General features: G+C 39.1%; 1 protein-coding gene across 14 annotated transcripts in view; it reads right to left on the reverse strand.

The window, feature by feature from the left end:
• The window catches only part of HECTD1 (HECT domain E3 ubiquitin protein ligase 1), a 64,587-nt gene extending 46,695 nt beyond the window's left edge, over positions 1-17,892 (reverse strand). For 13 of the 14 annotated variants that reach the window (XM_074868237.1, XM_074868232.1, XM_074868236.1 and 10 more), the window contains exons 1-3: positions 17,731-17,891; positions 15,246-15,524; positions 479-713 (exon numbers count right to left, since the gene is read on the reverse strand). In XM_074868237.1, coding sequence (XP_074724338.1) covers positions 479-713; positions 15,246-15,385 — 375 coding nt within the window. In that variant the 5' untranslated portion in view covers positions 15,386-15,524; positions 17,731-17,891. Of the gene's footprint in view, positions 1-478; positions 714-15,245; positions 15,525-17,730 lie in introns of all 14 variants that reach the window. The other variant, XM_074868235.1, reaches the window with a different exon arrangement.
• Positions 17,893-18,468: the final 576 nt, after the last annotated feature.

Here is an 18,468-nt window from a genome sequence, read left to right on the forward strand (position 1 = left end):
CTCAAACTATATGCTATCACAGGGCCATGAGTTATGCTTTAAATAAGCGATTTTAAGGGTCTTGTAAATTTTTCTGAAAACTTTCCAAGTTGTGCAGAGGAGCTGTGTCTAGTGCTATCGAAGAGACAGCAGACAATGTTTTTACAGCAGGTAATTGATCTATATCTGGATCAATTCTTCATTCCCTTTTGAGCATAAAATTAGCCCTTAGCATTCTAGTCAAGATAAACAGGAAAACTTTCTTCTAGTATTTTTTGTTTCTTTTTCTAGACTTTTTTTAAAAGAAATGTCAGCTTTGAAGAGTACCAGACTGATAGTAAAGATAAGAAGTATTTCTGGCATGTACACTTTTATCCTACTCTATGTTTTTGCTTCACATTTTAATATAAAAAATAGGATTAGAATATGAGGAAGGTCTTCAGAAACAGCAAATTTTCCAGCTCCTTCTTAAAAACAGAAGGTTCTTCAGTACACGTACCTTCACACACTGCTCAGCCAAATCTCTGCTCGTTCTGTTGTTAAGTTCAACAACTACTAAACGATTACAAAGTGCCTTAATAGCTCCATCCACTCCCACAATCCTACGGGTGCATTCGGCTGATACATCCAGATAATACGTTATGGCACGAGCTGTAACTTCTAATACATTGTCTGGAGCACTTTCATCAAGGAAAATTTTGCACAGCGCTGGTAAAAAAGTTCGAGGAGGGCATCTGCGTGGAAAAAAAATACAACAGCACATTAATAAATTGGGCAAATTTCTCCACATTGAGTAATTCCATACACTTTCAGATTAACAGATTAATGGTTTTCATGCTGGCATGATTTGCTCAATTACTTTATAGTTGGATCAGACCATTTACAACACTAAGATGCAGGCATCTGATACACACCCCAAAATTCAAATCAGTAACCTGAAAAGATGCTGTATTAGGGAGGAAGCCAGCAGAAAAAAGTATTCTTGAAATTCTACAACCATATAGGGAAAAATTTGTCCTCTTGGGAAATTATTTTAGGAATCACCAAATGGAATGCTTTTTTTCTTAACAGAGCTTCAAGGTTCATGATAATAAATATTTAAGAAATTTGCTATTTAACTCCACATCTTTCTTAAGAAGAGGTTACACAGTAAATTTCCATTTTAAAGACATTATCCACTGGAAAAACAGTCTGAAATTTGTACTCATTATTAGGTGACTACCATACAATGACACAAGAAGCATTTCAGTACAAAAAATTTAAAGCAGACAGTACTACCTGTTCAAGTGTTTTGGTGTTCAAAAGGGCTTCTTTTTATGCACCACCAGACAGACCAGTAAAACACTGCTATGAACAGTGTTCTTCAAACATTGTATTGCAAGAAAAAAATTTACCAATAAACACAAATCTTAAAAAAAACAAAGCAAAACAAAACCAGACACGTATAACCAATTGGAAAGTAAGGAGAGCTCCACTGTCTCCATTGTAATACTAGCAAACAGTAGTAAACCATGTTTCTTGGATTTCCAAAGACAGCAGCAGAAAAAAACCTCTAGATTTTTGCAGGGAGTTAAATGCAGTACTTAGCAAATCTAACATTTACATTTTTTCTATGATTTAACAGTTTATAAAAAGACACAGCACAAATGGAACTTGGCTGTATTTTTTGAAAATGGAAATTTAAAAATTTGGAAGACATCTGTTCCTGTCCTTAAAACACTTGTGCACAAGAGCCAATTACCCAGCAGATACAGCAAAAATACAGTTACTAAGAGCCTATCATTTATACCGAAATCTTTGACAGCACACAAATGCCAGTGCACTCTATTAGCAACACTCTTCTTCTAAGAACACAGCTCATTGTCAAAAACTTAAGGGTTTAGGTTTTTTAAAAATGTCTTTTTGCCAAAACCTCTAGCTACATTAGTCATAGACTATACTTTTTCAACTAGGAGGCAAAAAACAACTTCCACTTGCTGTCAGGACATTTGTTTTCTGACTTCAAGAAACTATTCCAGTCCTCCAATAAGGCAACAAAGTTGTATCACAAGGTTTCAGGAAGAAACTATAGATTTGTCATATACTTAACCTGTGGGAATTACTTGATTCTCAAAATAAAAAGCTACCCAGACTTCAACTGGTTTTGTAGACTATGGTAACGCACGCTGAATTCCTCTAACAGCAGCAATAATAAGAATTTCACTTATTCTGAAAAAATAAATTATTTATCTGAAAATAACTAATCTAATTTTAACAAGAGCTGTCACAAAACATTCTCTCAGGCTACTTCCACTCTGAGCTCTATGTACTTGATGCTTGTTTCTTTTAACAGTTCAGGTTTGGGTCTTCCATGGTGTGGTGGGTTTTTTTGTTTGGTATTTTTTGTTCATTTGCTTGTGGGTTTTGGGTTTTTTTTAGTTTTGTTGGATATTGCTAGTAACCAGGAAGTTGAGAGCTAGACTACACCATGTAGAAGAGGTAGCAGAAACACTTTATAAAGATTTATTAAGGATAATAATGAAGACTGAACAGAAGAAAAGGAGCAGAAAAAGCAATACTGAAGCATTAATTTAAATGCTAAGTTCTTTTTACCCTCCTTTTTCCTGCAGCAAATCAAGAAGCAACACACACAAAAATCACAGGCTTGAAAGTAAACCAGAACAAAACACATCAGCCTTGCGGCATGAAGTTTTATGCACTATCCACTTTAGTACATGCTAATTTACTGCAAACTAAACATTTGTGATGCATATTAGCTTTAACATTTTTTTCTTTTTAAGAGTTAACTCATGGCATTTCAACACAGAACTCATTAAATATTTTTAAACAGTTGCCCATTACCTAACAATGAAAAAAGTCTAGCCTTCTAATTGTATGCTCTGGACCAACTATAAACTAATCTAGCAAATCATATAATCAATGTGTAACAGAAAAATGCATAGTAAAGAAGGTGAAAACTGGGACAATTTATGAAGAAGCATTAGTCATACAATGATGCATATAAAGATAATATAAAGCTTGATCATTATTACAGCTCATACAAATTTAGAAGTAATAGAAGTGTAAACTTCATTTTTCTCAGACATTGTTATCAGGAAGATGGCAAAAAAAAAAGAAAAAAACAACACACTAGAATTTTTGTCTTAGTCTCCAAAACAGCAAATGAGAGCTGCTTATTATTTTAGCACACAATATGTACAGCTGTGTTATCTTCTTCCCCCTCGTGTCTCTCTCAACTCAAACAGTTTGGTTCAAGTTCTACACAGTACAGTAACGCATCATACCAGGCAATAAAATGCATGCAGAAGTCTGAAGTATTTATGAAGTAAAGCAGACAGACCTGGACTCTATCAGCTCTGAGTATTTGTCAGTGAGACTGTCAAAAAGTATTTTTATTGTTGTTTTATAAGGCCTGCCTTAACAATCTACTATATGTGGCTATTAATTTTTCGAAGACGTCACAGCTAGCAAGAGATCAAACTTGCTCTTTCAAGCCCCAAAGGATGAGAGCAACACTGACTCTGACTTTCAAAATAAAGTCCAGTCATCAGTTGCATTCTCAGACACAAAAGACACATTTGGCTAGTGCAGTCCACAATACAGCAATTTGCCTAGACAGGACCTCTACTCTATCTTGTCCACTGCTTGGTAATATGATTTCAGGCCAATACATTGCTATGCTTTGTTATAAGCAGCACAGCTCTTTAACATTTTGAACTTATAATTATATCAGCAGAAAAAAGTATGTTTATTATGCCAGCCAAGTATACAGGGTTTTTCACTACTCATATGTAACAGGCCTTCTGGTCAGCTACAGACTTTTTATAATTTTATGAAAACGCCATTATCGAGTTGTATTTGTATGAAACACATCTCCAAGAAGCTATGCCCAAACCTCTTCAGGTAGTCCTTCACTCTGTGGGTGTCAAGAGTTTGAGACAAGACAAAAAAAACTATTAGTAGATGGAAATTATTTCCTAGAATTTAAACAGTATTCCAATTATGCAGATTGTTATGAATAAGATGGTAAATTTCTGTACAGAACTAAGTGAAACAATCCAGTAGCAGGAGCTTCTGGTGGGCAATGGGCTTCATTAATATCACATAAGCAAACAAGCAAGAATGCATACACACACATGCACACCCTGCAAGATTAAAACATTGCCTTCTTCCCACCTTAACTTACTGCAGTCTTGTGATCATTAGACACATTAGATTAAGACTGAGCCTTCACTCATTACTAGCTCTGAACTTCTCACTGCATCTTCTTCTCCTATCCAAAAAAGTTCCTAATAATGTTTAGCACCTTCTTCTCCTAATCTATTGCCTGCAACATAGACATCATTAGTATTTGTCATACTGTAGCACCTGAGGGCACTTGTCAGAGATGAGGATCTCCCTGCACTACCAGAGCAAATCAACAGATTCCATCCTAGAAAGCCTAAAGTATAATTGTACAATAGGACAGATAAAGACAAGGGAATGCAAACTAATCACCCAACATTACTACATCTTATCTTGATATCTCAGCAGTTTTCACAACTGCAATTTATTGTTTAGCCTATCACATCATTACACTGGATTTCCTTATTCCACTTCCTCACAGCTTTTTAAAGCACTTACTTACACCAGTTTACTGTCAGTTAACTCATTACCAGCATTTTCTGCTATTTTAATAGAGACGTTCCAGGGAAGACAATTTTTTATTCCAGCTTCTCCAAAAACTATCAAAAGAATTAACTGCACTGCTGTCATTATGCTCATGTTTGCTGTCTAAATTGCCACTGAACATGCATGCAAAAGGACCAGGTAAGAATGACCCTCTACTGTGCTCTGCTGGGAGCAGTAATACTCAGAACAGGAACAAGGCATACACACAAAGTGCTACATCTAATGAAGGTCACAAAAGAACTTTGACCTTGGTTCTGTAATAACTAAAGATACATTATTTGCAAAAATATTTGGTCTAGGCGTTGGAAAATTTGGTAGAATCAAGAGCAGCAGCTGAATAAAGGGAGAGCAAATTTACTACACAACTAGATAAACCACGTGGACCGCTAAGAGTTTTATGCAGAGATTAACACACTTATGAAACGTCCTCAATACAAAGCAAAAAAACCCCAAACAAACTTCAATATTCCCTAGTAAAACATCCCTGTATTTATTTCATGGTGAAAACTACAAACTAGTGTTCCAGTAGACAAAGAATGGTTAGTTACACAGGACCCCTTAAAAGATGCACACAGATCATGTTCATGAGCATGCACATGCCATACAGATAAATTCAGATTCTTTTTGCCTGCTGAAGTTCACTCAGGACTTAGCAGTCCCTAAAGCTCCTGCTAGTGAGGAAACAGAAAGTACCAGTTCAGTCATTCACACCCAGTCTAGATCAGTGGTTGAGCCTGTAATAGCAGAGAAGAAGGGTGAACTGACACATCCCCAGCACTCCAGTCACAGGCTTCTCAAGCAAGTGGCTAGAATAGTAATAGCATTACATTGTACAGCTGTCATTTTGAAGAGTTTCAGTCATTATGCTGTAGGTAACTTTCCTATCAATAACTGTGTAACAAACAGAAGTACAGAGGGCAGCTTTATAGAGATCACCCTCTAATCCCCAAATCTGCACTAACCTATTGCATGGGTCTCCTGTGGTTGAAACTATGAGCATCTGCTCCACACGTCTCGGGGACAAGAACGTGCATCTATCTGTGAGTAGTGCCGGAGGAAGGACTGGAAGGGGACCAGCACACCATGGGAGATGGATGCAACACTGTCACAGCCATACAGCAGGTGTCCAAAGCACACCCCTCCCTTCTGTCTCACAGCCCCACTGGGGATTCCTGCATGCTGGCACTTGACTCCTAAGAAAAAGGGGAAGTTTTGCCCTTACTCAGTGGATGGTCGTTATACCTCAAAATTGTGCAAAGGGGCTCTCACGTAGTTCTTGAGCTTTCACTTGTTTCAATCTTGAGTAAAGGCACCTTGTTACTAAAACGTAAGCAAAGGCGGCACAGGGAAAAGAAATTCACTGCTCACCTGGAAACCAATCTAGCAAGCAGGTCCTGAGAACAGCACTTTCTGAGGACCAGCCTCTCTTTTTAACCAACCACCAGGTAAGCAAATACAATCAACACCAGCAGGAACCAAACGGCAAGTCAGACAAGCCATGTTGTGTATGTGTCACTATTACACCTTAACTCCACGGTAAATCCCTACCGGCTTCCTTAGGTGGGCAAAAATAGATCAAAGGGACCTAAAATAGTCTCAAATATTTACTGTAGAAGATTAGGTCCCATCAGTAATATAGACCCTAATGCTGTTCCAACTAAGACTATGCTCAGAACTAAAATGTTACTTTGGCAGGTAGTGAAGCAAAGCATTTCAGGAGTGTCTATACCACAGTGGCTGCACGTTGGACTCGCCTTTAGGAAACCATCTACATGGGAAAAACATGGCTGCCAAACCTTCCCAGGACAGCAAGGAGGCTGAGGGCAGAACTGCAGCACTGAACAAACTGATGTGACGGGACAGAAACCGATGTTCGGCTTTTAGTACACTTCCATCTACTGACAGATGATGCTTTTGATTTCCAAGAGAAAAAAACACAAAACCTTTCATCACTGCAGGCCTCAACTTCTGCCAAGGGAAAAAGCAGAGTGTATAATTTCTAAACTTAAAACATCCCAATATCAAAACTGTTTTCACAATGTTGCTTTTACGTTGATCATCTATTAACTAAAAGTACTAATACATCTCAGACAAAAGAAATTATGACAGGAAAAAAAAGTTGCTTTATCCTCATATTTGGGGGGGAGGAATCACTCTGTTCACAATGACCTATGCAATGGAACAAACAAAAAGATAGTGGTGAGTTTCTTTTAATACAACAAAAAAATCTACTTTTTATTTTTTTTTATTCTTTCAAATTAGAAAATAATGGCTAATAGGAGCTAATAGGAAACTTCAAAGTTCAGATTTCTATTTAGGCACTTCTAATGAATATGAAAATTAAAGAAAAATCTTTTTAGATTTTCATTTCTAAGAAGCTATATTAACATCAAATCAGGCACTTCCTCAAGCACTTTAAAAGAGTACTTCAGGAGACTGATTAGGGACTTAGTGAATTAATGAGGTTACTCTGTTACTCCTTAGTGAAAGACTGATTTCACTGAGTTAATGAGGTTACTCTGTGACCAATGCTACAACTCTTGCTAATTACTTTAGGTCTCTCAGTTCTGGATGTTCACACAACTTCATTCTGGTACTCCCAGGCTAAGAGCTTCTGCCACTTAGTATCTTGCAAGTCTTCCACCCACCATGTTTTAAAGATCTTGCTGGAAGACAGGTTTGTAAATAACAGTTTTCAAAAAGTCTGAAATAAGTACTATTCAGAACCAATGTTTATCTATTCAGATTAGGGTAGTAGAGCATTCACTGTTCCCTGTACCGACATCAAGAACTAAACCACATAAAAAAGTGCTGATTCTATATAATTTCTATTAAAAAGCATATTCATGCTTTCAGTGTTCAAATGAGTTTATTACATTGTAAAGACCACGATACACGAATTCTGTAATATACCTTCTTCCTCTGCTGAAAATCTACTTGATTTAAAAACATTTTCTAAGTATCACAATCGTATTGATAAAATGTCAAGAAAGGCTAGGGAAATTTATCAGTGTAATTATATTACTACAGGATTATAATCAGCATAACTCCATATGCTGACATACTTCTGAATCTTTCCTTCCCCCCACTGCCGCTCTTTAGGAACAGGAATATCCATAGAGATGCAATATTCTTAAACAGCTACAGCAGGAAGCTTCTGCCAGTGCTAAGCCCTTAAACTCAAATGAAGTGACTCAGCTGATTTTACAGCTTGCCAGTGTACAAAGATACCAAGCAAGTAAAAATAAGCAGTGTAAACTCATTTCTGTAATTACATTTCATATTTTTAATGCACTTAAAAGCCTTAGCTCAAACAGCAACAATAATGGCAGTTTAAAGACTACTGTTGTGTTTAAACGAAACCCAAAAGAAGGAAAGAAGAGAACCTCACTTCATCCTCAAAATGGTTAACATAACTACTACCAGCATTAGGGTGTGTTACTCAATTCCTGAGTAACCGCTGGATTCAGTTGATCCAGAGCCCCTGCCATGTGACAAAGCCTTTGGCTTCAGACAGCTGCCTGGTCCAGGACATGTGACATGTGGCAGAAAACCAAGCTCAGCTGCCTGCCAGCACTTGTGCTGGATCTCTAATGCATACCATCTGCTGAGACCAGTTAAAAATGGGAAAATAAGGAATTATATGTGCCTGGACTATTTAATAATTATTTAATATATAACAACTTTAAATAACCAAAAAATTAAAAACTGAATTTAAATCTCATTAGTAACCATTTCTGAGGAAAAACATACCAGTTAAATATTTACAACGATGTGTCACAAAACTTTAAAGTTTCAAAGAACATACATCCTGCACAACGGATTTGCTCTTAAAGCAATAGTAATTCCAACTTATTTTTGGTTAATCATAGTTTTCCCTTTCTGCAGTTCTTTCTATGGGAGGAGATCTCAGACTTTTCCTCATTGTTTCTTTTGCTGAAATACCATTTTGTTTCCACATATGAACCGAAAACATCAGCAGAGTAATCACAATCATCCACAAGAACTGTCCGCACACCTGCACTGCCTATATGTATTCTTCTGGACCCATTTCCAAAACATTTTGTACACCGTTTTCTTACAACACTGTTACAGAACAAATAAAGGCCAGAAAACATCCACCTACGTATATGTTAAGTATGATTTTGTAAGTGCGCCTAAATGTGCACATGCCCCCACTTGCATCTGCCAGATTTCCAGGCGTTCAAAAAGAGAACCAACTTAAACAAGAAAACTTCCATTTCACCATTACCAATCTACTGAACTTCTATGCTGTCTATGCTTCTTACATAGACTCTTTGTAAGAGGCCGACATTTAAATTAATTTGACTAGTACAGCCATTCAAGAAAGGAAGCCCACTATTTGAAATTTGTTTGATTGGTCTCATCCAATCTATTAGGAGATAGAATCTTTTAAAAGGTCATTAAGTCGCTGCCTTAAAATCCTGCACCCATCTTTTGCATAGTAGTTGCAAGAATCACTTCAATTTCATCTCAACACTCAAAACCCTGAACAAAACAAAGAGTACTTGATGATACTACTGGAAAAAATGAAAAAAATGGCAGACTAGTAAATAGTGACAAAGACAGTGGGATGAGTTATACAAAATTGTCTGGACTACTCAGAGGCATGGGCTCATTTAAATAGAATAAGTTTTAACACACACTAATGCCAAGTTACAGATCTTAGTCTTGGGTAATACATCAAGCCATAACTAAAAAGCAAGCTATCATATCCTGAAAAGCAACTCTGAAGATAAATAACTAAAACCACACTTCCTGTACAATGTTTTGGAAACATCTAACTAAATTTGGGATGTGTAACCGGTAACAGTAAACTAAATGTACTACTATAAACAGCATGGATGAAGGCAACACTGGAAAACACTTCTGAAAAATTTTGAAACTGAAGAATTGGAGAGGGAAGGAAGATCAAGAGCTGATGAGATCCTTGTGTGCAAGTACATTCACAGTAAGAACAGTACTGGCTTTTAATCCAATAGGAAAAGGTGGACTGACTGCCCGCCACAGTATGAGGCAGTCTGGCCAACTCATATGGAAAAGGAAAAGCAAATTTCAACAACAAAGAAAACTAGGGAGCGGATTAAATAGCAAAACAGGGTGTAAAATTAGGTAGAATGTCCTACTGGAAGCATTAGCTATACATTATGCTTGTATCAAACAAGATGCTCAATTCAGTAATAGCCAGGTAAAATATAGGGGCCTATGACAAAAGAGAGGATGTCAATTTAGATGACCTAATCTTCCCTTCCGGCCTTTGTAACCATTAAGATTCCCAAAATGACTAGACAGGCTAATTAATCTCCATAAAACCTGTGACAATGAAGCCATAATTCCCATTTTACAAAGAGCAACCAGAAAGACGTTAGTGTTAACACTCACCACTGAAAAAAAAAGAAAATAAAAAAAAATACCCAACAACAAAGAACAGCCTTAAAAAAATCAGAAATAGTTCTAAACATTATGCTGTAACAAGATAGCTCCTTGAAAAATACAGCACACACCCGTACTTCCATCTAAGAAAAGCACTCTACAAGATGTTGAAGATCCCACTATATTGGAGTCCACAGAGTGAATAATTTCAGTGCTGGCATTTCACTGTAGCCACACCTCTGACTTCATTAAAAGGCAAAAAAAAGTCAGTAGGAATCACACAAGTCTTGCTATTGTAAAGCTTACAAAATTTCATTTATCGAGATGTCTGTATTAGTCCAAACTGATCATTCACAAATAACGTATGCTTTGCATGGTTTAAAATAATGAAAACTGTAAGCAATACTTATCCTAACTTACTCATGGCTGCACTCCAGCACAGGACTGTAATAATGGTCTTCACCCCCATCTTAAAATAACAGAATGAGCAAATCTGTAGGACACACAACATGAAAACACCTTGATATGGATAAAGCTGCCCTCTCAACCTGTTAGTTTTACCACAACTGTTAGATCTGTTAAAGGCCACTTTACCACTGTCTGAATTACAAAGATGGTTTTAAAGCCAGCCCAAACTTTAAAAATGGGCCTGAAAACCACCACTTCAGATCCCTATGCCTACAAGAAAAATTGTTTTTCTCTCTATATCTAATTTTGATTTACTGGAGTTATACAATCCTGATAAACACAGGAGCCTGTAGTTTCAAGCAATCAGGTGAAGGTAAAGCTAAACTGTTCCACATTATTCTACTACAGTCTCACTAGCTCACATCAACACAGTCTTTGGTTCACTGGAATTTCTTCTTACACTTGTTATTATATGTTAGCAAATACAAGGGAAAGGTTATACCTTTTGCTTAGGGAATACATACTTAGGAAAGAACAAGGTTTAATGTAAATTAAAACAAACATTCTTGATCTAAAAAATAAGCTGAAAGGATTTCTATTTTATACACTAAAACCCTAAATTTCAATCCTTTGTAAAATTTTTGCTTTTATTTGTCAAATAAGCTGATAACTCTTGATAATTCTTCGCCGACCAACCTTGTTAATGCTAAATACACAAAGGTGACTTGGGGCACAACTAAAGGGGAAGATATGATTTCTCTTTCTGAGCATTAATAAGGCCCATTTCATCTGTTCAGTGTAGGAAAAAATTTACTCAGGTTTTACTTACTTGTTATACTACTACTTTGTTCTACAAGTTTTCTTTGTAATTAAGGAAATTAAATAATATCTTCCTTGTTAAACACTTTTCCTCTGGCAAACAGGGAAAGAAAATAGCAACACAAAGCCCAGATCTAAGGAATTCTCATTTTATTTCACCAAAAATAAACTGAAACAATCAGAGCAAAAAAAGATAAACTGAAACACCTATGTGGAAAAGGACTATATTAATAATGTGACATTGTAACTAACAGCCTCTACGTTGTCTTTGAAATTACCCGTAACAATTTAAACACTAAAAATATCATTTCAATTATGCTTATATAAAATGCATACTTAAAACTCCTGGTAAAGTTGACTTAATAGCAGACAGTTTAACTACAATTTGAGACTAACTTATAATCGCAATGAGTTTAGCTATTTTACTCCAATTCAACTACTTAACAGAACCATTTCTATTCACTCATTAAGTTTCTGTAGTTCAAGCTACTGGCTTTTGCTGCTGCTAAAATGTTAGCCATTCTTCGTGCTAAGTGACTAACAGTGTCTGTGACTCATTATCACCAGAAGATGAATATGCCGCTGATTTTTGTAATGCTAACATATGAGTAACACTAAAAATAATTTAATCAGATGTAATATGTAAATCTGGGGAGAAGTAAAGAAACGTCAACTATTTGGCATCACTACCTATTACTGGCTGCATACCCTGCAATCTGTTGCGATACTGCTAGAACTTTACTGGAACACTAAGAAACACACCACCATATATTTGGGCCTACTTCCATTTTTCTGATTTGATCTGAAATGCTTACGTTAATATCCATTAATCTTGTATAGAAACAAATTACTAACTTTAAAATATGCAAACATATTTTCAATGAAATGGTAAAGTAACCCTATAACTTTACTGCAGTAATGAAGTACAAGATCTTGAATCCATCATATCAATACTTCCCCACCCCCCCACCCAAAGTTTATGATCTTTCTTTGCTAAGTGAGACTGTGTATCACCCTTAAGAAATCAGTCTAGAAACAGTGTTGTGCTTTTAGGGAAAATGCATAGCATTCATCTCAATATTTTTAATGTGTCTGTGTTTCATAGCTTTGCCTGTCCTCACCATATGTAGCTTTTAATCACCAGAGTACTTCACTAAAATGATGAGCTTTTTCTTAGCTTACGTCATAAGAGCAAATAATTTCTTATGTAAAAGTATTTAAAGTCACCCTAACTGATTCCTGAAAAATATCACATTTTATTCTCCAAAAAATTGACTGTTTTAAGATTCCACCCTACAGTTGTTGAATTCCACAGATGAAAAATTTTCTTAAAGTTTTCTTAGTCAACATAATTAACAGCAATAAACAATTCCAAGATCTTGAAATAACATCTGCACAGCATACAAAAATTTGGGAATGCTCTTCTTAACAGAAGAAAAAAAACGTTGTAAAGTCTAGAGGTTGGTTTTCTTACCAACAGAAAAATGTCCACATTATAAATCAGGCATACACTGAAACCATTTTCAAAATAAGTTCCTGAAAAATGTGTTTGGCAATCCTTCTGTCACATAGTAAATCTCCTATTTAGACAAGCAGTAATTCCTTTAAAAACACAGTTGAAAAGCATTACCAAGGATTATTTTAGTTACAGTCTCTCAGCACATGACAGTTTTGGCTACTTGAACTGTCACCTGGAAAGTTTTTAAAAATACTTTTCAAGACATCATCTATTCCTTACAGAGAGTTTCAAAATAAATAAAGTCACCTTGAAATGCAGGTTGTGCTACCACAGCCTCCCAAGACAATCCACTGAGCAGCTCTCCACTGAAGAATATATACCTTTCTCTGCTTCTCCCGTACTTCCAGTTACACAGTTCTACCCCCAGTGCTCATCAGACACCTCTATGATCTGCTGTAATTCACTGTAACAGCAGAAACTAGCAGCCATCTTCATGTGTTTTAAAGAGCAGCCTGCTCTTTTAGTGAATTAGACAGAGGAATCCAGTAAGCCTCGATGCTGGTATGAAGCAAGAATATGTTGGGAGGAATAAAAATGGTGAGTGATAAAAGGGAAGAAGTAGCTCTCCCTTTTGAAGGTAATGAGCTACCATGTCAAATCACCAAATACCGTAGAACCGTATCTTCAGTATATTCATGGTGCCAATCAAAAGTAGTTTTAACTTTACTGTAACATCACTTCAACAGACAGGGAACCTTGACAACTCTTTCCCAATTTACACTTTATTGTCTTCTGTTTGAGGGAAGCTTACAACAGCAAAAGAGATCAACAACTTAGAAGACCAGTAAAATTAAATTATACCAAGGCTCAAAACAAAAATGAAAATGCCAAATGGTATTTTAAACGTTTCTTCTTTCAGGCATAAAAAACTAATTTTAAAACCACAACACTGCAATAATAGAGCATTCATTATCTATACTTCAAGGAAAAAAAAAGCACTTCAACTATGTAATTAATTTATACTGAGATGAAAGTCTGTTCTAAATAAAATGCATAAAACCTGTAACGGGTTTATATTTTAAAAGTTGACATTTCATTCCCAATTCTCAAATACCCAGAAGACATTCTTACAAATGCTTATGCCCAAACTTCTGTTCTATACTGAACATACTGAAGGAAGAAGTTCACCTAGATTTGTCAGGAGAAAAAAAAAAAAAAAAAAAAAATCACTCTTAACTACCAAATTCTTTTCTACAGCACCAAATTAAGTCAGTAAATCAGGTTTACTAAGGCTGAAAAGATAGTGCTCCACCAGTATTAGTACTATGAGGGACCGATAGGGAAGTCAAATGCATCTCCCTACAGTAAGTCTCTTCCAAGCCAAAACTTTCCCTGTAAACTCATCAAGGCCAAGATCAGGCAATTTCAAATTTTAAAGCAGTGTACAAGAAACTGTGTCCACTGTTACCTAACTACAACATACCCAACTTTTAGAGAGGTATGAATTTTACACTTCCTGTAATAAAAGCAGTTGTGAAAGATGAACAGCTTTTAAGAGATAACCTCGTAAACTGTTCTCCAGGGCTACAAAACTAAACACTGTAACAAACAGCTACGTTCTTAAATGCTTCTGAACCCACACTCTGCAGAAGCAAGATTTATCAGACAGACCCTGGCAGTACTCATGAGATGCAAAAGAAAGGAAAATGAGGGTAATGAAAAAAAATGGAAAAGAGGAGAGATTGCAATAGTGTTTAAATAAGAACTGGGGAAACAAACAAAAAAAAAAAAAAAAAAAAGAGATGTCCGATTTTAAAGTTGTGATTGTTTAGACTTTTGCTGCCTCCTCTCCATACTACTGGTGGACCCTCACAGGAAGTAGTGTTATACATGCACAGCAACACTATTAAGTAACAGAAGTGGTTACATCAGCACTTTGTGCTGTGAGAAGTATAAAAAGGAGTGAGAGCAGGGACTGTCCTATATGAAGCATATGCAGTTGAGAAAGAGGATGGCATGAACAGCAACATTCTTCAAAGAAGGGGCAAAATATTTGTGTAAACAGCGGTTAATATTTGTGATTTTTGTTTGGATTCGCAGAGCTCTGGAAAAGCTACTTTATCTCTTGAGAAAAGTGTTGCAAGAGCATGGATGCTTATATAAATCTAGGTGATCATTACAGTTTTAATTCAAAAAAGTTTTTCTTCTACCATTAAAAACAAGACCAAAGAACCCAACACATCCACATTACTACTCTGAATACATTTCTTTAAATTAAACAATCAGATCATGTGTCAGAATGAGCACTGTGGATCACTCACAGGACGCTACATTTTTAATCAGACAACAGTACTTCACACAACATTAACAGAAACTCTTCATTTCAGTGATCTACACTCAAGTTCAGCCTGTAAGAACATTTCTGAGGCTGAAAGTTTCTAGGAATGTTAAATGGTATACACAGCTACCGAGAGAGGAAAATAACATTCCATTAACAAAAGCCAAAACTACTTACGTTTCAAAACAGCGATCCACGTTGTCTGACATCAGAAGTAGCATGCATAGCTGTTCCAGTGCTATTAGCTGCATATCCCTTTCATCTCCCTGCCCCATTTGCAGCCATTCCAGCAATGTGTCTGGGTCCACATCTGCCATGTTTGTTGGGTATTTTTTTTTTTTTAAAAAAAAAAAAGCACGACCTCCACTTAAATTAAAAAGTACCAAAAATATCCTTTAATCGTTCAAGCCAGACTAACTTGAGCTCTAGCCAGATGCAGGCTTTTGCAGTTTTCACCTGGAAAGTAAAAAAAAAAAAAAAAAAGAAACAATTACCATCACAATCTTGTCTTTAAACTTCTTTGATTTGCTCCTCTCTAAAATGTATAGCACAGTTTTGGGCTGACATTAAGAAAATTTCCACATATTTGATCAGCATTTTTTTCCCCAAGCTTTATACATGAGTAAGCAGTAATGAGTTTGTTCTGTTCCACTGCAAAAAAATCTCTAGTTCCAGCTGACAACCAAGCAAAACTTAGAGCCTACGCTTATATATAGGATAACTCAAAATTAAAACTTAAGTAGAAGGCCAGTGCTTAATTCTTTTGTATATTCTCAAAGCTAAAGACAATATTATTAGTCTTGCCTATCCCCTTTCCTTTAATATCACTTCATTATAAAGCATCCAACTTTCTGACAGATGTATTACCACCTCACTAAAGTATTCAAATATAGAAAAACATCACATGTCACATTTTAAATACAAATCCACAAAACAAGAAAAAAAGAGGTACAACTAAAGACTTGGAGAATCTTCGCAAAAGTTTTATTAATCCTCCACCTTTTAAAAAAGCATTCAAACATAAAGAAAATAAGCTTTTAAGTCAAAGTATAAAAAAGCCAATTTACAAGTCACTTCCATTTTCAAGAGTTTGGGATTCGGTGGGATATTTTAGAAAAAAAAGTATCTAATTCATAGCTTTTAAAAAAATGCAGTGAATAATCCAAATAATTCATGTACATATAAGGAAAACAACATTATTTGTTGGTCCAATGCCATAGTTGTACATGCAAGCTGAAGACCAAAAAAGTCCCTTTAAAACATTAAGAGATATTTTTGACCTGTGTGCTTGCTTTTTACTTTGTGTTTTACTAACAAATAGTCAAGTTCACCTCCCATGCCTAAGAACACAGCAAACAGCTATTTTCATAGAAAAACTAAAAGGTTACAAACCAATCTCTCCAAATTAAACATACAAGAGGACAAAATGACTATTTTTTAAATATAGCTTACAAAAAAAGAATTAGTTTACCAAACTCATAGGTAAGTATGAAATGCTAGACATGTCCCCACAAACTGGGGGAGGGAGGGGGCGGGGGTGTTGCCGAGGAGGGGAGAAGCTCGATCTGGTCAAAGTCTGCCTACTTGTTTACTTGCTGCTAATGAATTAATAGTTAAAAAATAACTCCATCAAGGGCACATCTACAAAAGGGACTCAGAAATTGGTATTATATGGAGAAACATACACTGAATCAGCAGTGCTGTTTCACAATAGCTTTGAACTCAAAGATGAGACAAAAGTAAGACACGTATGATTCTTTTTTATAATTTAGGACCATAACGACATCACAGATCACTCAATTACTGCCTGCCAGTTAGATATTTTTGTTATTGCTGCAGTCTTGCTGTAAGAAGTAATTTAAATGTTACTACATTTATGTTCTGTGCTTTAAACAATGCCTATGATCGTCCGAGCTGTTTACAGACTCTATTTCCTGTTCCAAGACTAAATAAAACTACTTTCAGCCAGTACAAGTGGGATCGTATTGTAAATATAGTACCTCTCCTTAACGCGACTAAATCATTAACTTCAATTGGGGGGGGGACGGGGGCGACACAAGAAAATTAAGAGAGACAGTGAAAGTGGGGTAAACTCAATACAGGCACCTGCTGCTCTTCCACCCCAGGCGGGCTCTAACCAGACGGAAACGAACTACCGAGCAGAAAACAGAGCTGGGCGAGAGGCCGGGGCTCCCAGGAGAGCCGCACCAGAACGGGGCCAGGCCGCACCTCGACTCATCCCCCCCGCCAGGCCTACACACGCACATCAGCCAGGCCCAGGCCAGCGCGCGGGGACCGGCCCCCTCCCCACAGCCCCCCCGGGGAAGGGGAGCCCTCGCACCGCCTCCCCGCCGCCCCCGCGCACAGCCGGGCCGGCGGCGTGAGGAGCTCCCGGCACCGCCGCCCCGCTTTGCCCCCTCAGCCCCCACACGGAGATTTCCCGGTACCCGCCACCTCCCCCCTGCCCAGGGCCCCGGGCCGCAGCCGGGCCTCCCAGCCCGCTCCGCCGGGCCTGCCGACACAGACCCGCCAGGCCCGGGCAGCGACGCTCGAGTTCCTGGCGAGCCGCAGGCCTCGCAGGGTGACCCGGCCTGGCGGCTCAGGAAAGGCGCCGTCTCCCCAGCGCCAGCAGACGCGGCCCCGCACCGCCCCCGCCGCTCACCTCAGCCTCCCGGAGCGTCTTCGCCGGAGCCGACCCCTCCTCAGCGCCACGGGGAGACAGGGGCAGAGGCGAGGAGGCTGCAGCGGCCCGAACCCCGCGGCAGGCGGCGGCCAGCGGCATCCATGGCGCTCACCCGGCACGGGATTGGGTGGGAGGAGGGGGAAGGGAGCCGCGCCGCGGCCGCGGGGGGAGGAGCTGGCGTCGGCCGAGCGGCCGCCGGGGGCGCTGCGGCAGCGGCCCGGCCGCCTCCCTCTGACGGCGAGGTCCCGCCTCGCACCGCCGGCCAAGCGCTGCCGCCGCGGCGCAGCCGCCAGGCCTGCTCCTCCCCCCGCGGCCGCGCTGACGGGGCCGCCGCACCCCGGCCTGCGCCTGCGGCGCCGCCCCGGGCCCGCGGCCTCCCGGGGCGAGATGGAGCCCGCGCTGCCGCACCCGCCCCTGCCCCGGCGCGGAGGACCGGGACCACCGGCCCCAGCGCCGCGGAACCGCACTCCCCTCGGGCGCGCCGGGCCCGGCCCCGGCTCGCCTCCCTCTGCCTGAGGGAAGCCTCGGGCCCGGCCGCCCCGCCCGGGCCCCGCAAGGGCCTCCTGGGCCAGGCGCCGGCCTTGGGAGCGGGTCCCGCAGCGCCCCGCGCGCCCGCCCGCCGTGGAGAGGGCAGGAGCGGGAGGCTGAGGCCTGCCCAGCGCGTCCGCCGGCTCCCCCAGGCTTGGGTGGCCTTTCCCTGGCTGCATGGGGAATTTT

Source organism: Strix uralensis, chromosome 4, assembly GCF_047716275.1.
Source record: "Strix uralensis isolate ZFMK-TIS-50842 chromosome 4, bStrUra1, whole genome shotgun sequence".
Classification (NCBI taxonomy): Eukaryota; Metazoa; Chordata; class Aves; order Strigiformes; family Strigidae; genus Strix; species Strix uralensis.